The sequence below is a fragment of the Melanostigma gelatinosum genome (assembly GCF_949748355.1).
Source record: "Melanostigma gelatinosum genome assembly, chromosome: 16".
Taxonomy (NCBI): domain Eukaryota; kingdom Metazoa; phylum Chordata; class Actinopteri; order Perciformes; family Zoarcidae; genus Melanostigma; species Melanostigma gelatinosum.
In genome coordinates, this window is record NC_136649.1 from 22,228,345 (window position 1) to 22,246,718 (window position 18,374).

Here is an 18,374-nt window from a genome sequence, read left to right on the forward strand (position 1 = left end):
AATAATCCTTTATTCGTCCCTCAGTGGGGAAATTACAGGATTACAGCAGCATTGCTCACAAGTAAATAAAATAAAAGATACAAATCAATTAATATAATAAACTAAACAGTAAAACAGTAATAAAATAAGACAGTAAAGAAGAGTATTAAATATACCAGTATATACAGAATATACAGACGGATCAGGTAAATACTTTAACGTGTTGGATATTGCACGGATTAGATAAGATATTGCACCAGGTGAATGAATTAAAGTGTTCGTGTTCAGTGTGTTAGTGGTCCACCGAGAGCAGTTTGTTGTGCAGCCTGACAGCAGCGGGGAGACTGAAGGAGCTGGCAGAGCTGCGAGAGTGTCCTGCATGGGGTGGGAGGCGTGGCTCATCAGGGATGAGAGCTTCGCCATCATCCTCCTGTCTCCCACCACCTCCACAGTATCCAGTGGACACCCCAGCACGCTGCTGGCCTTCCTCACCTTTATCCCAGTATATTACTGGTTTAAATGGCTATACAATGTTTTCTGAACATGCATGTTCTACAAATAAAGATGATAATCCTGACAACCATCTTCTTTGGTAATTTCAGCAAAAAATATGCAACGGCGAAGACGTATAAATCCAAAGGATGATGCAAAATTCTACACTGACACTGGAGCGGACAAAGTGGGACTTGATGTCAAATACATCAATGCCTTCAAAGGTAAGTTGAATGTTCTGATTTTGTAATCATGATTTAAGTATGAATAAACTTGACGGATATTTTTCTGTGTATGAAATAGGTCGCGGCATCTTCACCTGTACTCCATTTGAAAAGGGAGAATTTCTCTTAGAATATAGAGGTGAACTGATAAGCAAGCAAGAATGTGAGCGGAGACAGAGAATCTACCACAACAGCCTTAAGGTTTTCATGTTTGAGTTCCATTTTAATGGCAAACTATGGTGGTGCGTATTATGTCAATGCTTAGTCCAATCAAAATTAAATGACACATTGCCTTTATTTTATATATTTACTGTTGTGAAACTAATATTCACTTGTATTTTTGTAGTGTTGATGCAGCAAAAGAGGATGGGTCGCTTGGAAGGCTTGTAAACGACGATAATCGAAACCCTAATGGCAAGATGAAGTACGTAACCATCAAAGGGAAGCCCCATCTGTGTTTGTTTGCAGCACGAGACATCAGTCAAGGAGAGGAGATCACCTATAATTATGGTGACTCAGACTGGCCGTGGAGATGCAAGGTAGTCCAAATTTTACTTTAACACAACTCGTGCATTCTTCTTGTGACTGTGCGTCTTGAGGCTCATACGTGACGTCATTCGTTGCGATCCTAAAGCTGCGTTCACACCAAACGTGACGCGAACGCACCTTGAGAACATTCCTCAGACCGACATCTTCCACAACACTAACCTGCAGTTTGTATCCACTTCTCTGTAGCATTTGTTAGCTTGTCTTGCTTTAGTTTATCTATACTTTTCCCATATAAGAACTATGAAGGCAAAAACAGTCATAACTTTCACATAATGTTACACAAGAAGCACCCAGTCTTCAATAAATATAGATATGATAAGACCTTTTTTTCAGGGTCTTGATAAGGGAATGCCTCTGGAAATGTTTGGTGGCCAAAACATAGTTTTAGCAACAGTAGGATTGTTTCTCTCATTAAAACTCCAAATAGTGTCTGTAATGGTACATTACAGTTTCTCTCTGTTCATTGTCCTCCTTTTTTGCCTGCTACAGATGATAACTGAGAGTGAGCTGATTGAGACTGCTGAGAGTGAAGCGACTGACAAGATTGAGACCTCTGAGGATGGCCTGACTCAAACATGTCCACAACTTGATCCCCTCCACAGGGTTGAAAAGGTAAACTTAAGTTTAATTACATTATTTATGAAAAAACATGAAATCATGTTTCATTAGTGTGTGTGTGTGTGTGTAGTCTCCTCTCATGGTTTATAGAGACGGGTGGTATATGAGGACATGAGATATTGTCTAAATATACCAATATGTTGGGTGGGTGTGTGTGTGTGTGTGTGTAGTCTCCTCTCATGGTTTATAGAGACGGGTGGTATATGAGGACATGAGATATTGTCTAAATATACCAATATGATGGTTGTGTGTGTGTGCAGCTGCCTGACTGTCGTATGTTTTATTGGGACAGCCATCTCATTAAATGCTTGTCCAAGTGTAAGTCAGTATTGTTTGTGTGTGTGTCAAGCACTTTGTTTTTTAAGAATATTTGCACAACCTGCATGTGATATGTATATCTGTTTAACTAATCAATCACAGCTAATATAAGAACTATGAAGGCAAAAACAGTCATAACTTCCACATAATGTTACACAAGAAGCACCCAGTCTTCAATAAATATAGATATGATAAGACCTTTTTTTCAGGGTCTTGATAAGGAAATGCCTCTGGAAATGTTTGGTGTCCAAAACATAGTTTTAGCAACAGTAGGATTGTTTCTCTCATTAAAACTCCAAATAGTGTCTGTAATGGTACATTACAGTTTCTCTCTGTTCATTGTCCTCCTTTTTTGCCTGCTACAGATGATAACTGAGAGTGAGCTGATTGAGACTGCTGAGAGTGAAGCGACTGACAAGATTGAGACCTCTGAGGATGGCCTGACTCAAACATGTCCACAACTTGATCCCTTCCACAGGGTTGAAAAGGTAAACTTAAGTTTAATTACATTATTTATGAAAAAACATGAAATCATGTTTCATTAGTGTGTGTGTGTGTGTAGTCTCCTCTCATGGTTTATAGAGACGGGTGGTATATGAGGACATGAGATATTGTCTAAATATACCAATATGATGGTTGTGTGTGTGTGCAGCTGCCTGACTGTCGTATGTTTTATTGGGACAGCCATCTCATTAAATGCTTGTCCAAGTGTAAGTCAGTATTGTTTGTGTGTGTGTCAAGCACTTTGTTTTTTAAGAATATTTGCACAACCTGCATGTGATATGTATGTCTGTTTAACTAATCAATCACAGCTAATATAAGAACTATGAAGGCAAAAACAGTCATAACTTCCACATAATGTTACACAAGAAGCACCCAGTCTTCAACAAATATAGATATACCTTTTTTGCAGGGTCTTGATAAGGGAATGCCTCTGACAATGTTTGGGGTTTTAATGAGAGAAACAATCCTACTGTTGCTAAAACTATGTTTTGAACACCAAATAGTGTCTGTAATGGTACATTACAGTTTCTCTCTGTTCATTGTCCTCCTTTTTTGCCTGCTACAGATGATAACTGAGAGTGAGCTGATTGAGACTGCTGAGAGTGAAGCGACTGACAAGATTGAGACCTCTGAGGATGGCCTGACTCAAACATGTCCACAACTTGATCCCCTCCACAGGGTTGAAAAGGTAAACTTAAGTTTAATTACATTATTTATGAAAAAACATGAAATCATGTTTCATTAGTGTGTGTGTGTGTGTGTAGTCTCCTCTCATGGTTTATAGAGACGGGTGGTATATGAGGACATGAGATATTGTCTAAATATACCAATATGTTGGGTGGGTGTGTGTGTGTGTGTGTGTGTGTGTAGTCTCCTCTCATGGTTTATAGAGACGGGTGGTATATGAGGACATGAGATATTGTCTAAATATACCAATATGATGGTTGTGTGTGTGTGCAGCTGCCTGACTGTCGTATGTTTTATTGGGACAGCCATCTCATTAAATGCTTGTCCAAGTGTAAGTCAGTATTGTTTGTGTGTGTCAAGCACTTTGTTTTTTAAGAATATTTGCACAACCTGCATGTGATATGTATATCTGTTTAACTAATCACACACAGCTAATATAAGAACTATGAAGGCAAAAACAGTCATAACTTCCACATAATGTTACACAAGAAGCACCCAGTCTTCAATAAATATAGATATGATAAGACCTTTTTTTCAGGGTCTTGATAAGGAAATGCCTCTGGAAATGTTTGGTGTCCATAACATAGTTTTAGCAACAGTAGGATTGTTTCTCTCATTAAAACTCCAAATAGTGTCTGTAATGGTACATTACAGTTTCTCTCTGTTCATTGTCCTCCTTTTTTGCCTGCTACAGATGATAACTGAGAGTGAGCTGATTGAGACTGCTGAGAGTGAAGCGACTGACAAGATTGAGACCTCTGAGGATGGCCTGACTCAAACATGTCCACAACTTGATCCCTTCCACAGGGTTGAAAAGGTAAACTTAAGTTTAATTACATTATTTATGAAAAAACATGAAATCATGTTTCATTAGTGTGTGTAAGTGCAGTTGCCTCATATGGTGTATATGGAACAATTACAGTTCCTAAAAGAAAAATCTGATTCAGAAGGTCAATTGGAAAATGTAGTCAACTTAGTAGATGTCAATGTAAAACTGTCAGAAATAAGTTATACTTAATTTTAACAGTGTCAAAATCATCGCCTGGTGTGCGCAACAATATCCTCCTTGGACAAGTGTGTTCATTGTGTGGGACCTGTATCCTCCTACAAGTGGATTGGCTATGAATGCAGAGGTGAGATATTTATTGAATTGGTACAGAGTTTGTCTTAGGGTATTGGGTCGGTATATTTGCTGTTCTAATGTACAAACCATTCAACAATGAAACACTGATGACAAATAATCCTTGGTTCACAACATAGGCTAATATATCAACTAGTTCTCAAAATTGTAGGATGTGTAAACATGTGTTATGATGAAGTTGAAGTAGTTAAGAGTGTGGGATATCATTCAGATTACTTAAAGGTGTTTTATTTTGCTTCATTGGCACTGACAAGATTTGTTATGTTTTAATGCTAGAGGTTTTACTCCAATGCACCTGTTATTACACTTACAAGTGCAAACATGGGCATCAATTATCTCTTTAAAAGGGAGACTTTTTGAATAAACATGTGGTATTGAAACTTTGTACTGTATATTCAAAATGTCTTACAGGTTGTTCAGGAGTCTGGCATAAATCCTGCCTCAGAAGAATTAAAAATGATAACTTCCAATACTCATCACAGGTGAGTTGGACACAGAAAACAGAGCACATATAGTTTGTTGAACTCTTAACTGTCTGTAGCTGTCCATCATCACGTGAAATCCTTTGTTTTCTTACCAGTTTCTGGATCAAATATCAGATGATGATAAGTGCATGTCCGATGAGGAATACATACCAGACTCAGAAACAGAAGATGATGATTCAGATGCAAGCATCCCCATTATGCCTAGTCAGTTGAAAGCCGAACAGATTCAAGTAAAACCAGTACTACCTGATGTTGGAACATCTTATGGGTCAGACACGAGCGTCCCAGTTGTGTCCACTTCAGTAAAAGGTTTCCCACCTCTTGAAGATCACATGGTTGCCAATGCTGCTGAAACATCTGATTCATTGAATCCTACCAAAGACTCAACAAAGGAAAAGTGTGAAGTTGCGCTTCACGAACAACAAGTACCACATCTGACTATGACCAAAAAGAATTACTGTTATGTTTGTGGTAAGCCACAAAGCAAAATTTCCCGCCATTTGAAAACACACAAGACACATGCTGAAATTGTAAAAGCATTTTCCCTCCCTGAGCACTCAAAAGATCGCAAGATATTAGTAGAAAAGATGAGGAATAAGGGAAATTTTAGACACAACACTAAAGTTTTACAAGATGGAACAGGACCACTGAAAGTGAAAAGAAAACCAAAGGCTAAAGCACTGGCTGGAAAGTTTATTCACTGTATGTACTGTCAAGGCATGTACATTCGTAAGGAACTTTGGAGACATGCCCGCAGATGTCCCTTTAAGCCAGAAAACAAAGATGAAGAACCTGGGAGAACCAAAGTACTGGCTTTGGCTGAAGCTCAAGAATCTGCACTCTGTCAGCAGATCTCAAGTGGAGTGTGGAGGATCCTTAGTGTCATGAAACAGGATGCGGTTGCCTCAGTTGTGCGAAATGACCTCACCATTATTAATTTAGCTCAGTCACTCTATAACAAACATGGACAAGATCCTACCAAGTATGAGTACATACGACAAAAGCTCCGTGAAGTGGGGCGTTTGTTGCTATGTCTGCGCGAAGACTTCTCTGTACATAACCTAGAGGAGGCTGTTAAACCTGCTAACTTCCAGAGGGTTGTGCAAGCTGTAAAGAAAGTTTCAGGTTTTGATGAAGAAAAACACTCATACGCAAGACCAAGCCTCGCGCTGAAATTGGGACATGCACTTCAGAAAATCTGTGACATTGTTCATTGTAGGGGCCTCATGGCAGAAGATGAAGAACTGATCAAGTCCACTGACATGTTCAAGAAGCTGTACACCACCAAGTGGTCTGAGATGGTGTCTCACAGTGCCCTGAACACACTGAGTGACGCAAAATATAACAAGCCATCAACATTACCCTTCACTGAAGATGTTCAGAGCCTTCATCGGCACCTCGAGAAGTCTGCAGAAACTGCCTTTTGCAACTTGAAGGAGAAGACCAGTACTCAGAACTATGCTCAACTTGCAAAGAGTACACTTACACAAATCATTGTGTTCAATCGAAGACGTGCTGGGGAGGTTTCAAAAATGCGCCTCAAAAGTTTCCATGAAAGAGACGATACAAAGCTTCATGAAGATGTTGCCATGGGGTTGTCGAAGACTGAACAGAGACTGTGCAACTATTTCAGCCGAATCGAAATCATGGGAAAAAGGGGCAGAAAGGTTGCAGTTCTGCTCACACCAAGCATGATGGATGCTCTGTCACTCCTTACCAGTAAAAGAACAGATTGTGGTGTTTGTGCCACAAATGTCTTCCTGTTTGCGATACCCAACTCGATGAGCCACTATAGGGGACAGGACTGTTTGCGTGTTTATGCAAGCGAGTGTGGAGCAAAGCACCCCGAGTACCTCAGGTCGACACAGCTCAGGAAACACGTCGCCACACTCTCACAAGTCCTTAATTTGAAAAACAATGAACTTGATCAGGTTGCAGATTTCATGGGTCACGACATCCGTGTTCACCGGGATTTCTACAGATTATCAGTTCCCACAACACAACTGGCCAAGATTTCCAAACTGCTTTTATCGATGGAGAAAGGGAATCTTTCCAGCATGCAGGGAAAATCACTGGATGAGCTTGAAGTGGACGGTTTGTAAAGAAATTAACACTTACAACACACCTGATACTGTTTTAAATTTTATATATGCTGCCATATAATAAGCAAAATATTTCCAACTTTGATTTGTTTTTATGTGCAGCTTTTCATGCGAGAACTACTAATACTATTTTCCAGATGAAATTGCATTCAGCGGCACTGAAGACGAGGACAGTGGGAGCGAATCCGATAACTGTGGCACAGCAGGCAGAGCATCAGAGTTTGGAACTAGCGAGCCTGTAGATGCTACATCTGACTCTACAATCACAGAGCAGGTCCATGACTTTGAAGATTCAGGTAGGTTCCCTCACTTTATACTTGTCGCTGTTCACCAAATGTTCTTTAAATTCAATTTGAAACTAAAGTATTGTGAAATTGTGTGTTTAGCAGGAACAGTGTCGTCCACAGTAACTGAGACCGCCCCTCTCTCTGAAGGTAAGCCAAGTTTGATGGTAGAGCACCTTTTAAAGTAGTTACATTAGACACAAAAAGGCATTGATGCAAGGTATAGAAGAAAGAAAAGGCAAAATGAGAAGACATACGATTTAAAAAGAGTGAGGAGCGCCCAAGTAGTTCACGCTAAAGTTCACTTTCAAGAAAAATGCAAAACAAATATTTTAAAAAGTGGTATGAATATATATATCTCTATCTATCTATATCCCTTAATTCATTGAAGATGGGATTGAAGATTGTGGTAAATATAACTAATACCAGATCTGTTAAAAAATGTATCATTATTTATAAACTAAAACATAACATGGCCGTAGTGAATTTCATTCTACCCGTTTCAGGCACACATACGAATGAGTGTACTACACTCATTGGACCCATTTAAATGTTTCACCCTGATTTTCACTGTGACCAGAGACTCCTGGTCTGGTAAGAAAATTGCAGGCTTGACTAATCCTATTTAAAATATGTTGTAGTCCATACATATTTATACAGTAACCGACTGACTCACTTTTTATTGTTTTGTCTCGACTCTTGGAAATAGCTTTAAGCGGGTTTTAGTAATAGTTTTAAGGTTTATCAGAAGCCATAACATTCAGAATGGCTAATAATACTTTATGGAAGGATTTTGAGAAGGAAGTTATCACGGCAACAAACCATTATCATTCATGTACAAAACACATTAATCTCATCCAAGGAGACCGATGCATTTTACCAAATTCCGCTGCTTTCGATCTGCAGTCTCAGGACAGACACAAACCGTTAGGTACAAAACGTTGTAGTAAATAGCTATTAGTACCAGAAATGCTGGCACTTATTTTGCTGGATGAAGTGGCATTGCTTTTCCCCTCTGTGCTAGCACCGACACTAAATCAACACAGCTTGCCTTTTTCCAGAGCAGACCATAGTCTGAAGATTATGACTAATATTTTCAAGGTCAATATTGAACTTTCAGGCCCAATTCCCACTGTTAATCCAATGTGGATGTTAATTCAATAATTTTTTTAACTGTGAATTGGATCTTAATTAAAGTTCCAGTGTTGATTGTTCATTTATTTCTTGTTCTATGCCAAATATATGTAAAACAATATCAATATCCAGGTAACTTTCATCAAAATCCCCATAAAGTCCCTTTCTTTTCTCAGCAAAACAGTTTCAAATGTTTGAAGTCTTCAAAATGTATCCGATCAAACAAAACTTTGAGCCACGAAGTAGCCACACCAGTGATATCACCTTTTTGTTGATCTTGGTAACAATGTGGAGACAGACAACAAGAGATGTGCATTTGAATATCGGTGGGAAGAAAATGTACTTCCGCCGGTCTGCGTTGTCAGTGGCTCAGCAGAGAGCTCTAGGTACCGGTCATCTGCATGTACTGGCTACGGTGCAGTGATACTGTGCTGTTTCAAAATCTGCAAGGTTTCCCTTCCATCTCTCTACCAACTGGTGAGGTGTGTAAAGCCAACAGTCCTCTGTAGCTCCATATCATGCTAAACTCTAAGCCTGCCCACTCTTTAGCTGTCCAATCAAATGTGAAGAATTTGATCCCACTTGTTACTGTACACAGCTCAAATATTCTGTTTCATTGGAGATTGCGTCACAGTATAGAAGGTAAATACGCTTCACTGAGACTTTTAACTCAACATTGTTTTTTTTCTTTAATTTCCAATCTAGTGTGTTAGAGTACAGAACCAAAAAAACAGAAATGGTTTCCCTCATGCACTGTAATGAGTTATCTATTGAAATATAAAAAGGTTCAGCCACTTTAAAATGTTAAAGATGTTATCACAGTAATTTGTTGTAAGTTTTACTGCTTAACATATTCCTAAGTGTCCGTACTTGATTGCTTCATTTTGCCAATACATTTTGTTTTCTGTTTGTGTGATCGTCTTGTCTACTTTGTATATCTTCCAGGAAAAGATGCTGGGTCCAGAAGAGGGACAAAGAAAGCGTGGTCCAAGGCTGAGGTTGCAGCAGTAATGCGGCACTTCAAAAATCACATTCGTAAAGGTCACCTGGCCTCCAAGAACGAATGCAGTCACTGCAAGTTGGTGGAAGGACCAGTCTTGGAACAAAGAACTGTGCAAAATGTCAGAGACTTCGTTCGGAATCGGGGAACAGCTGAAAAAAGACAGTCACAGAAGCTGTAAACAAATATCCTTTTTTGTTATTTTGTTTTTTTTGGCAGGAAAGTTAATGTTCATGTGTTCTCTCTCGTTCTCGTTCTCTCTTTCTTTCTCGCTCTCTTTCTTTCTCGCTCTCTGTCTCTGTCGCTTTCTCTGTCTCTCTCTCTTTCTTTCTCTCTCGCTCTGTCTCTCTCCCTCGCTCTCTGTGTCTCTGTCTCTCTCTGTCTCTCTCTGTCTCTCTCGCTCGCTCTCTCTCTGTCTCTCTGTCTCTCTCTCGCTCTGTCTCGCTCTGTCTCGCTCGCTCTCTCTCTCTCTGTCTGTGTCTCTCTCTCTGTCTGTGTCTCTCTCTCTGTCTGTGTCTCTCTCTCTGTCTGTGTCTCTCTCTCTGTCTGTGTCTCTCTCTCTGTCTGTGTCTCTCTCTTTTTCTCTCTCTGTCGCTGTCTCTCTTTTTCTCTCTCTGTCGCTGTCTCGCTCTCTCTGTCTCTGTCGCTCTCTCTTGTTCTCTTCGGTTTGTCAAGAGTTGTTTACAAAAAATTAAGTCTGTGGCCTGAGTTTGAACTTAATAAACTTGACTGAATGATAAAGCGCCCCACCTCTTGTTTTTTTTCATGTTAAATGAAAGCCAGATATTGAAGCCAGGTTCAGGCACTCGCTGATTCTCTCTAGATAGATAGATAGATCTATCTATACACATACTGTCTCACTCTGGAGGTGGCCAACTTGCATGCCTCCAATTTGGTCATCTATTAAGATTAGTTTTGATATTAAATTAACTGTTCCAGTAATGCTGTGTCCTGTCAGGTGTGTGTATTTATGTTAATGAGGAGGGCGGGCTTATTGTCCCTTTAAAGACCCAACAGTGTTTTTTTGGTCCTCATAAGTCACACTTTTGTCAAAAATAGAAATGTCTGCCTATACCACAATAGAATTAGGTTGCTGTGTATTGAAGTTGTTTTGGTTGTATCTGAAATCTAAAGTGAGCTGAATTTTTTTCAGATTTTTTGAAGTGTTTTAACCGAACTGCCAAAGCTGTGGGACCTCAGGAAAGGGTAGTCCATCCAAACCACAACCGGGCCTGTATGGCGAAAAAGTCCGCCTATTACATATCCACCAGTATGTGTGTGTGTGTGTGTGTGTGTCAGCATGGACTTTGAATCTCGGCATGCATCCACACCGAGACATTAGCAGACGGATTTTTTACTTGAAACCGCTTCTGAGGGATTTAAAGTATTTCAAGATTCAGAGTTTAAATGTTGCAGCAGTAACCGCTGTTTTAATGTTCATATCCTGCAAGCAAATGTCGTCGTAATCCCATTTATTGCATAAAAATATGAAACCAAACAACAAATAAATATCAGAAATGCATAATGGAGTCGCGTGTTTGGCATATAAGTTGAAATAGGGAAACTTCAACACTCAGGAAAACACTGCAGTATGTAAACACACACTGTTACACACACACCAGGGCACACAGGGGACAACAGACACCTGCACACACACACACACACACACATGAAGATACACTGATGCAAGAATGCGCAGCCACACATGGAGAGTGATGTTGTGAAGTTATGCTTGCGCACACACACACTCTGAGTGTGAAGCTCTGGTTCCAGCAGGTTCCTCCTTTATGTGCTTCCTCTATTTTCAGCCGCCTCATGAAACTGGTGCTAATGATTGTGAGCCGTGTAAATGGTCTGATAAGCTAATTATTGGAGGAGAAAAAGCCGATTTCCATCCCACCCACAGAAAGGCCTCTCTGTTGAAGCCGGCGTGATGACTAGCAGAGGGCTTCTGGCGTGAGCCGTGTGCTTTTATTATCCCCGGAGAGAAATTCCATGCATCCACCCAAAGTGGAAACATTTACACAGTGAACATCAGAGACGGGATTGAGCTGGTTTTTATTTATCAAAGTGTTGAGAGTTTGAATCGCTGATATTGTTTGACTGTGACCGAGTATTAGTTTGAAATGTTCATACTTGACAGATGCTTTCCTCCTTTCTCCTTCCCTGCTGCACTTCTCTATTTATTTTCTCATCCATGTCTTTCTCTGTTCTCGTTCTTTTTCTTTATTCAGCCAGAAGTGAGGTTGAGTAACAAAGTGTATTTGTGATGTGATCAGTCTGTACTCTGATATAGTTTTGAGTTTTCAGGAAACGGCAATTCAGACTCCACCTGCTGCTACGGAGACTTATTGTCTCGTGTGCAAGTGTACGCGCTCGTTGGTTGTTGAATGCGCTCATGCGTTGTGTTCAAGTGCAACTTTTTGGCCAAGACTTGTTGAGATTTTGAAGCCTCGAGTTTGCCATCTTGGATTTTTGCAACCAGTGAACAGGAAGTGACCATATTTGGACTGAGGACCTAAAAACGCGTTATACGTCTCTGGTAGAGACCTGTCAATCACTGTGGTGCCCCGCCCTAAAGCATCCCCTGCTTTATGGTCTGTGTGACTCTAAATGGACCATAATGTACTAAATGAACATCATGCTGTATTGAAGAAGACTTGAAACTAGAGATTGAGACCATGAACTCATGTTTACAATGTTTACTGAGGTAATAAATCAAGAGAGAAGTAGAGTCATTTTCTCATAGACTTCTATACAACCAGAGGAGTCGCCCCCTGGTGGACACTAGAGAGAATGCAGCTTTAACACATGAAGCTTTGGCTTCACTTTTCAGAACCGGAGGTTGCCGCCTGGCCTTAACATGCTGATGCTTGGCAGGTATAATGTTTACCATGTTCACCATCTTAGTTCAGGTTGTTAAACATTTGCTAATTAGCACTAAACACAAAGTACAGCTTGATGATGGAGCTGGATGAAAAGTAAAGGGATCACGAAAGTTACAGTTCATCCCGAGGGGACCATGAATGTAGTTTTACGGAGGCAGGAAGATCAGAGGAGCTCAGTTACACCGCCTTGAATCATGTTTGGTGTTTACACGGATGCTTTGGTGACATCAAGTCTTTTTCATCAGTCCTCACACACACACACACTAATGTGTTACAGTGCAACACAACACATAGACACTGAGGTTGTGTTGCACTGTAACACATTTGTGTGAGTGCGTGTGCGTGTGCAGACACTGAGGCCTTCAGCTGTAATAGCAGGAAAATGTCACGGACAGCGAAAGATATCAACTATTTGCATAAAGTTGTAGAAAGTTAAAATACTAAGAAGAGCCTCCGGTTTTGGTGATTTTCATGAAAAGAAGAAAATAGGAAATGATGAAAGAAGCATTCAGGAGTGAAAGAAGGATGTAAATGGAGAAGAAACAAAGAAAAGTAGAAATGTTCAGTAATAAATGGGTTTGAAGTTGTTTTTTTCAGTCTTCATCAAGCTGTGTGAACACATTCTGGCCCCTTTAGTTTGTGGTTCGGTGTCGGCACACACGTCTGTGTTTCATGGGAGACTCAAACATGAGCTGCTCTGGCTAATTTACGGGTTGCCAGTGTGGGTCGATTTCTTCCCTGAACAGTGCGGCGCTGTTCCTGATCTGTTGGCTAAATCCAGGCTTTAGGCCCTGGCTTCATGAACAACAGGCTACAGAGGTGTGTCGCACAGCTGAAGTGGCCCCCGGGCAGTTCGGGCTTACCGACTGGCACTGCCTGTGCCTGCCTGCACAGCCAGCATTCAGCACTGTGTTTCAGCCTCCTGTTCAGCCTGCAACCACCTTCTCAGGTTACACATGTTGCAAATAAAAAGCTGAACTAAACAACTGAAGATCTCCATTTATTTTCTTTTTTTGCCCCTCGGTTTAGTTGTTTTGTCTCTTTATAGTTGTTCTGTGTCTCTTTGTAGTAGTTTCTCATCTTTTTGCGGTCGTTTAGCGTCTCTTTGTAGTTGTTTTGTGTCTCTTTGTGGTTGTTCTGTGTCTCTTTGTGGTTGTTCTGTGTCTCTTTGTAGTAGTTTCTCATCTTTTTGCGGTCGTTTAGCGGCTCTTTGTAGTTGTTTTGTGTCTCTTTGTGGTTGTTCTGTGTCTCTTTGTGGTTGTTCTGTGTCTCTTTGTGGGCCCTGACACTTTGGGTCCCGGGCACCAGGCGCCCGGTGGACCCGTTCAGTGATCCATCCATCACAGTGAACAGTCGTGATACCAACAACAGTCATCTAAAGGTGCATCCATGCGTGTGAGAGCGCTCCTGCTATGATTCAATGCTTTAATAAGCTGCTTCTGCTGTGAGCGTCCTGCAGAATATGACGGCCATCAGCAGCCGGGCAGCTGGACTCTCACGATGGAGCTGGACGTTGGGATGCTCATTAAACCTCCCAGACTTGTGTTTTTGGTCCGTCTGCACCTGCTGACAGAGCTTCCCTCCGTGACGCCACCGTCGTCGGTAATCATAACCTCTTGTGAACGAGCGTAAACAGACATTAAGCCTGCTGCTACTCCAGCGTGCACTTAAAGGATTGAGCCTGGACGCAGCTTTGCCCCCCCGGTCTAGATTTCCCCCGGTAATTAAAGAGATCAGCTCACCGTGGTTGAAGTTCACCAGGCTGGGAGCTCCTTCAAGAAACTGTCTGTAGCGCCCCCAGGTGGAAAAGCACCTCATTTAAATCATACAGAAGCTCTGATTTCAAAAATAAATCAACAACTTTATTTTCTTGATGATTTTTAGCGGCTTGTCATGAGAGTGTTTCAGGGATCGTGTCTCCACACTTTGTCAGAAAGCTGAACATGATGAGTGGGCAGCACCTGGCTGTTGGTGTGGCCTCACATGGAGGTCAGAGGTCGCCGACCCTTTGACCGAGACGTCGGCAGCAGACAGCCAGCCTCACCTCTCGCTTCACCTCGGGGAGAAAACGCTGGAGGACTGATGGGAGACGGCAAAGAGCGACGACGTGTCGTTGACATTTTCTGTTGCTGCGTTCGTCTTTCTGTTGCGTCCTGAATATTCTGCTCCGGTTGTTCATTTGTTTCATGCTGTACAGCAGAAGCAACAGATGTGCTGATAAGATGCAGCCTCAGTCTGTGGTTAGTATAACAGGTTAAAACAACTAAACAAACTCATTCACAGCAGGTTTAAAAATGGATAACAACGGACTGTGTGCATGATGTTTACAGTATCATGTACATGAGTATGACAGCGTACATGTGTGTGACAAGGTTTCAACATCTGGCCGAGGCAACGGGTGGAAATTCCCCCTCGAGGCTTTTATTTCTATCCTGAAACATCCGTCGTTAACACTCCGAGGTGTCTGCCGTCGGATCGGCTCTGTCGCCGATTGTGGTTTGTGATATTGGGCTGTATAAATACAATTGAATATACTAATCGACTCAAGACATCTTGGATTACTAAGACTTGCATCAGACTCTGTGGACAAATTTCACGTCACAGTTATTTCTTTAATCCGCGTTAAACAATGTGGGTTCTTTGGTCCAGTCACAGCTTTTTTTTTCATACATTTGTAAAAGCTGATTTAGTAAATCACCTGATGAATATTCCTTAATTTAAATAATGTCATGATGATAATTAAAGACACAAAATCAAACTTTACCCACCACGACTCTCTGTGTCAGTGATCGCCTGCTGACTCAGCAGCACACCCTGTTTGATCCCCCCCCGCTGTGTGTCACCTGTGATTGAAGATGTGTGTGCGTCTCCTTTGAACTTCGCCCCAATAGGAAGGCGGGCTGCACGCCGGCCGAGCTTCAAACCCAGTTGTGTGGCCCCCGAGTGGCCGACCTGAGGGGCCCCAGTTTGTTTAGCTGCCGTTCAAGTGCTCTTAAATGGAGATGTCTGCTGCAGTGTGTGTGTGTGTGTGTGTGTGTGTGTGTGTGTGTGTGGTAGGGGGAGATGGTGGCAGACCCTGGGTTGATGAATGGCCTGTCTCCCTCCCCTCCCCCTCCCTCCCTCCCTCACTTCACCCATTTGCAGCTGATCACCTGTTCTCTGGTCACAGGGAGGGGGGTCTGTGGGTTTGGAGGTGTGTGTGTGTGTGTGTGTGTGTTGGGGCACAGTAGATGTTGTTGATTTTCTCCTGGGGTGTTGCTGGTAGCTTGTTGCAGTTGGTGTGTGCGTGTGTGTGTGTGTGTGTGTGCGCGTGCGCGTGTGTGTGTTCTTGCATGTTTGCGAGGATCAATTTGAGAATTAGACCTTGACAGTGAGGACATTCCGGACTTCATCAAACAGCTCTTTGAGGGTTAATATTTGGTTTCAAGGTTCAGGTTGGACTTTTTAGGGTTAAAGAGTGGAAGTAAGTTTAGGTTTGGGGCTGAGGACCGATAGTGTGTGCGTGTGCGTGTGCGTGTGGGTGGGTGGGTGCGTGCGTGCGTGCGCGCGTGGTGTGTGTGAGAGAGAGAAGAAGACACACTTGTTCAGTCCAACACAGTGACGCAGGTCAAACACACATTGGGGGTCGATCTGCATCCCTCCTCCAGACCACGGGTGGACATGGGTCTTTTCCCGTGTGTGTGTGTTACAGTGACTGTTGTCCTTCGTGGGGACGACACATTCCTGCATGCTTGTTTTTTTTGGGGCTGCAGGAATGACAGCTGTGTTCACTGGAATCAATTAGAGTTACAACACATGAAAAGTAAAGACAGTAACTGAACCCACAGAGTTATATACTACTACTACTGCTGCAATAATAATACTAATAATAATAGCAATACATTCATTTTGTACAGGGCTTTAAAAGGTACTCAGAGGTACTTTACATGGTCAACAGTTGAAACACTTACAAGAAAATTAAAACAAACATGACAGTAAAAAGACAAATAACATTACAAAACTATCATATTGCTCTACATATTAACTTCAACCTAACTGTCTGTGGTTTTGTTGACTGAACCTAACTGTCTGTGGTTTTGTTGACTGAACCTAACTGTCTGTGGTTTTGTTGACTGAACTTAACTGTCTGTGGTTTTGTTGACTGAACCTAACTGTCTGTGGTTTTGTTGACTGAACCTAACTGTCTGTGGTTTTGTTGACTGAACCTAACTGTCTGTGGTTTTGTTGACTGAACTTAACTGTCTGTGGTTTTGTTGACTGAACCTAACTGTCTGTGGTTTTGTTGACTGAACCTAACTGTCTGTGGTTTTGTTGACTGAACTTAACTGTCTGTGGTTTTGTTGACTGAACCTAACTGTCTGTGGTTTTGTTGACTGAACTTAACTGTCTGTGGTTTTGTTGACTGAACTTAACTGTCTGTGGTTTTGTTGACTGAGCCTAACTGTTTGTGGTTTTGTTGACTGAACCTAACTGTCTGTGGTTTTGTTTACTGAACTTAACTGTCTGTGGTTTTGTTGACTGAACTTAACTGTCTGTGGTTTTGTTGACTGAACTTAACTGTCTGTGGTTTTGTTGACTGAACCTAACTGTCTGTGGTTTTGTTTACTGAACTTAACTGTCTGTGGTTTTGTTTACTGAACCTAACTGTCTGTGGTTTTGTTGACTGAACCTAACTGTCTGTGGTTTTGTTGACTGAACCTAACTGTCTGTGGTTTTGTTGACTGAACCTAACTGAACGTAGATATTTTAAGACCAACACTGATTTTCTTTCCTAAATCTAACTTTCGCTTTTAACGTAAAATCGAGGGACATGACAAAAACAATGACAATTTGTGTCCCTGTACACGAAACTAATAGATTGCATTTCGTGAATATTTCACAAACTGCGGTGAGACTGTGTTGTGTGAGGAAGAGACGCTTCATTCTCCCATTACTCTGCTATATCTTCACACAGACAACAGTTCTTTAATTGAGCACCTTCAAGCTAAAACCAATGTTTTACTGACATTAGTTAAAAGAAGCACGTGTGCAGCACAGAAGTGTGTAGGACGACGGCGTGCACTCGGTGTGTTCGTGTCTTCAGTGGAGCAGCTGCCTCTGTCTCTGGACGACATCACCACAGACAGTCCTGCGTTTTGAACGAGTTGTTTCTTTCTCAAAGATTCCCAGATCACAGGCAGGGAGATCATCATGATGCCTGTAGATCACAGGAGAGCTGTAGGTGACGCGTGTTTCAAGTTGGATTTTCCCTCTCAGCCTCTTAAGGCCGGCACCCTAGAAAGAGCTGTAGCTCTGTGATCCTCAGCGCTTTGTTTGTGTTCACCCCCCCCCCCCCCCCCCGACTTCCAGCAGAAAGGAAGAGGGAGCATCTCAGCTCCTCTGCTGCTTTGGTGGCTTCACACGAAGCGCCTCCTCATCACAGACCTGAACTAAAGAGCACAGCCAGAGGTAATGTGGACACACGACACCAAACAACGCAGCCCTCCATTGTCCACGGCAGAGTACGGCCATTCTGCTCGTCGTCTTCGGCAACAAAAGCTGCCGGCTGCCTTTGTGCGGCCAACAAGTGTCGTCATTCAGCCGCACAAACGCATCCGTCAACTCGGGTGACGTTTTTTGAGAGAAACCTCTGTAGGTCGAGTGAGACGATGTCCTCCTGGTAGCTGAAGAGGCCCGCGGGGCAGCTTCCCTGGCAGTAGATGTGGGTGTTGTCGTACACGTCTGCATCAAGAAGAATGGGGAGTGTTGAGGCTCCTCGCCCTCGCATTCCTGTCTGCTTGCATTGTCGGCTTGCGTCGAAACTTAATGGAATTCGAGTGTCGTAGTCGTTCCAAGTCCCTGGGTGGTTGAAGTGGAGAAAAGGTTGCTGTAACACTCAATAACTCTCTCAATAAAGCGCTTGACATCAGTACAACTGCTCATGGAAAGCTGGATTGCAGCACTGGGTCCTGCTTCATCGAGCTCCTGGA

At 42.1% G+C, this 18,374-nt stretch overlaps 1 protein-coding gene across 1 annotated transcript; it reads left to right on the forward strand.

The window, feature by feature from the left end:
* The first annotated feature begins 404 nt into the window (after positions 1-404).
* Positions 405-9,882, forward strand: LOC306790508 (uncharacterized protein). Its single transcript, XM_079286831.1, has 13 exons — positions 405-695; positions 775-937; positions 1,042-1,234; positions 1,734-1,856; positions 2,546-2,668; positions 3,250-3,372; positions 4,066-4,188; positions 4,399-4,504; positions 4,924-4,994; positions 5,093-7,091; positions 7,237-7,395; positions 7,486-7,533; positions 9,463-9,882. The coding sequence occupies exons 1-13, from the start codon at positions 590-592 to the stop codon at positions 9,696-9,698; spliced, it is 3,573 nt and encodes a 1,190-aa protein (XP_079142957.1). The 5' UTR covers positions 405-589; the 3' UTR covers positions 9,699-9,882.
* Positions 9,883-18,374: the final 8,492 nt, after the last annotated feature.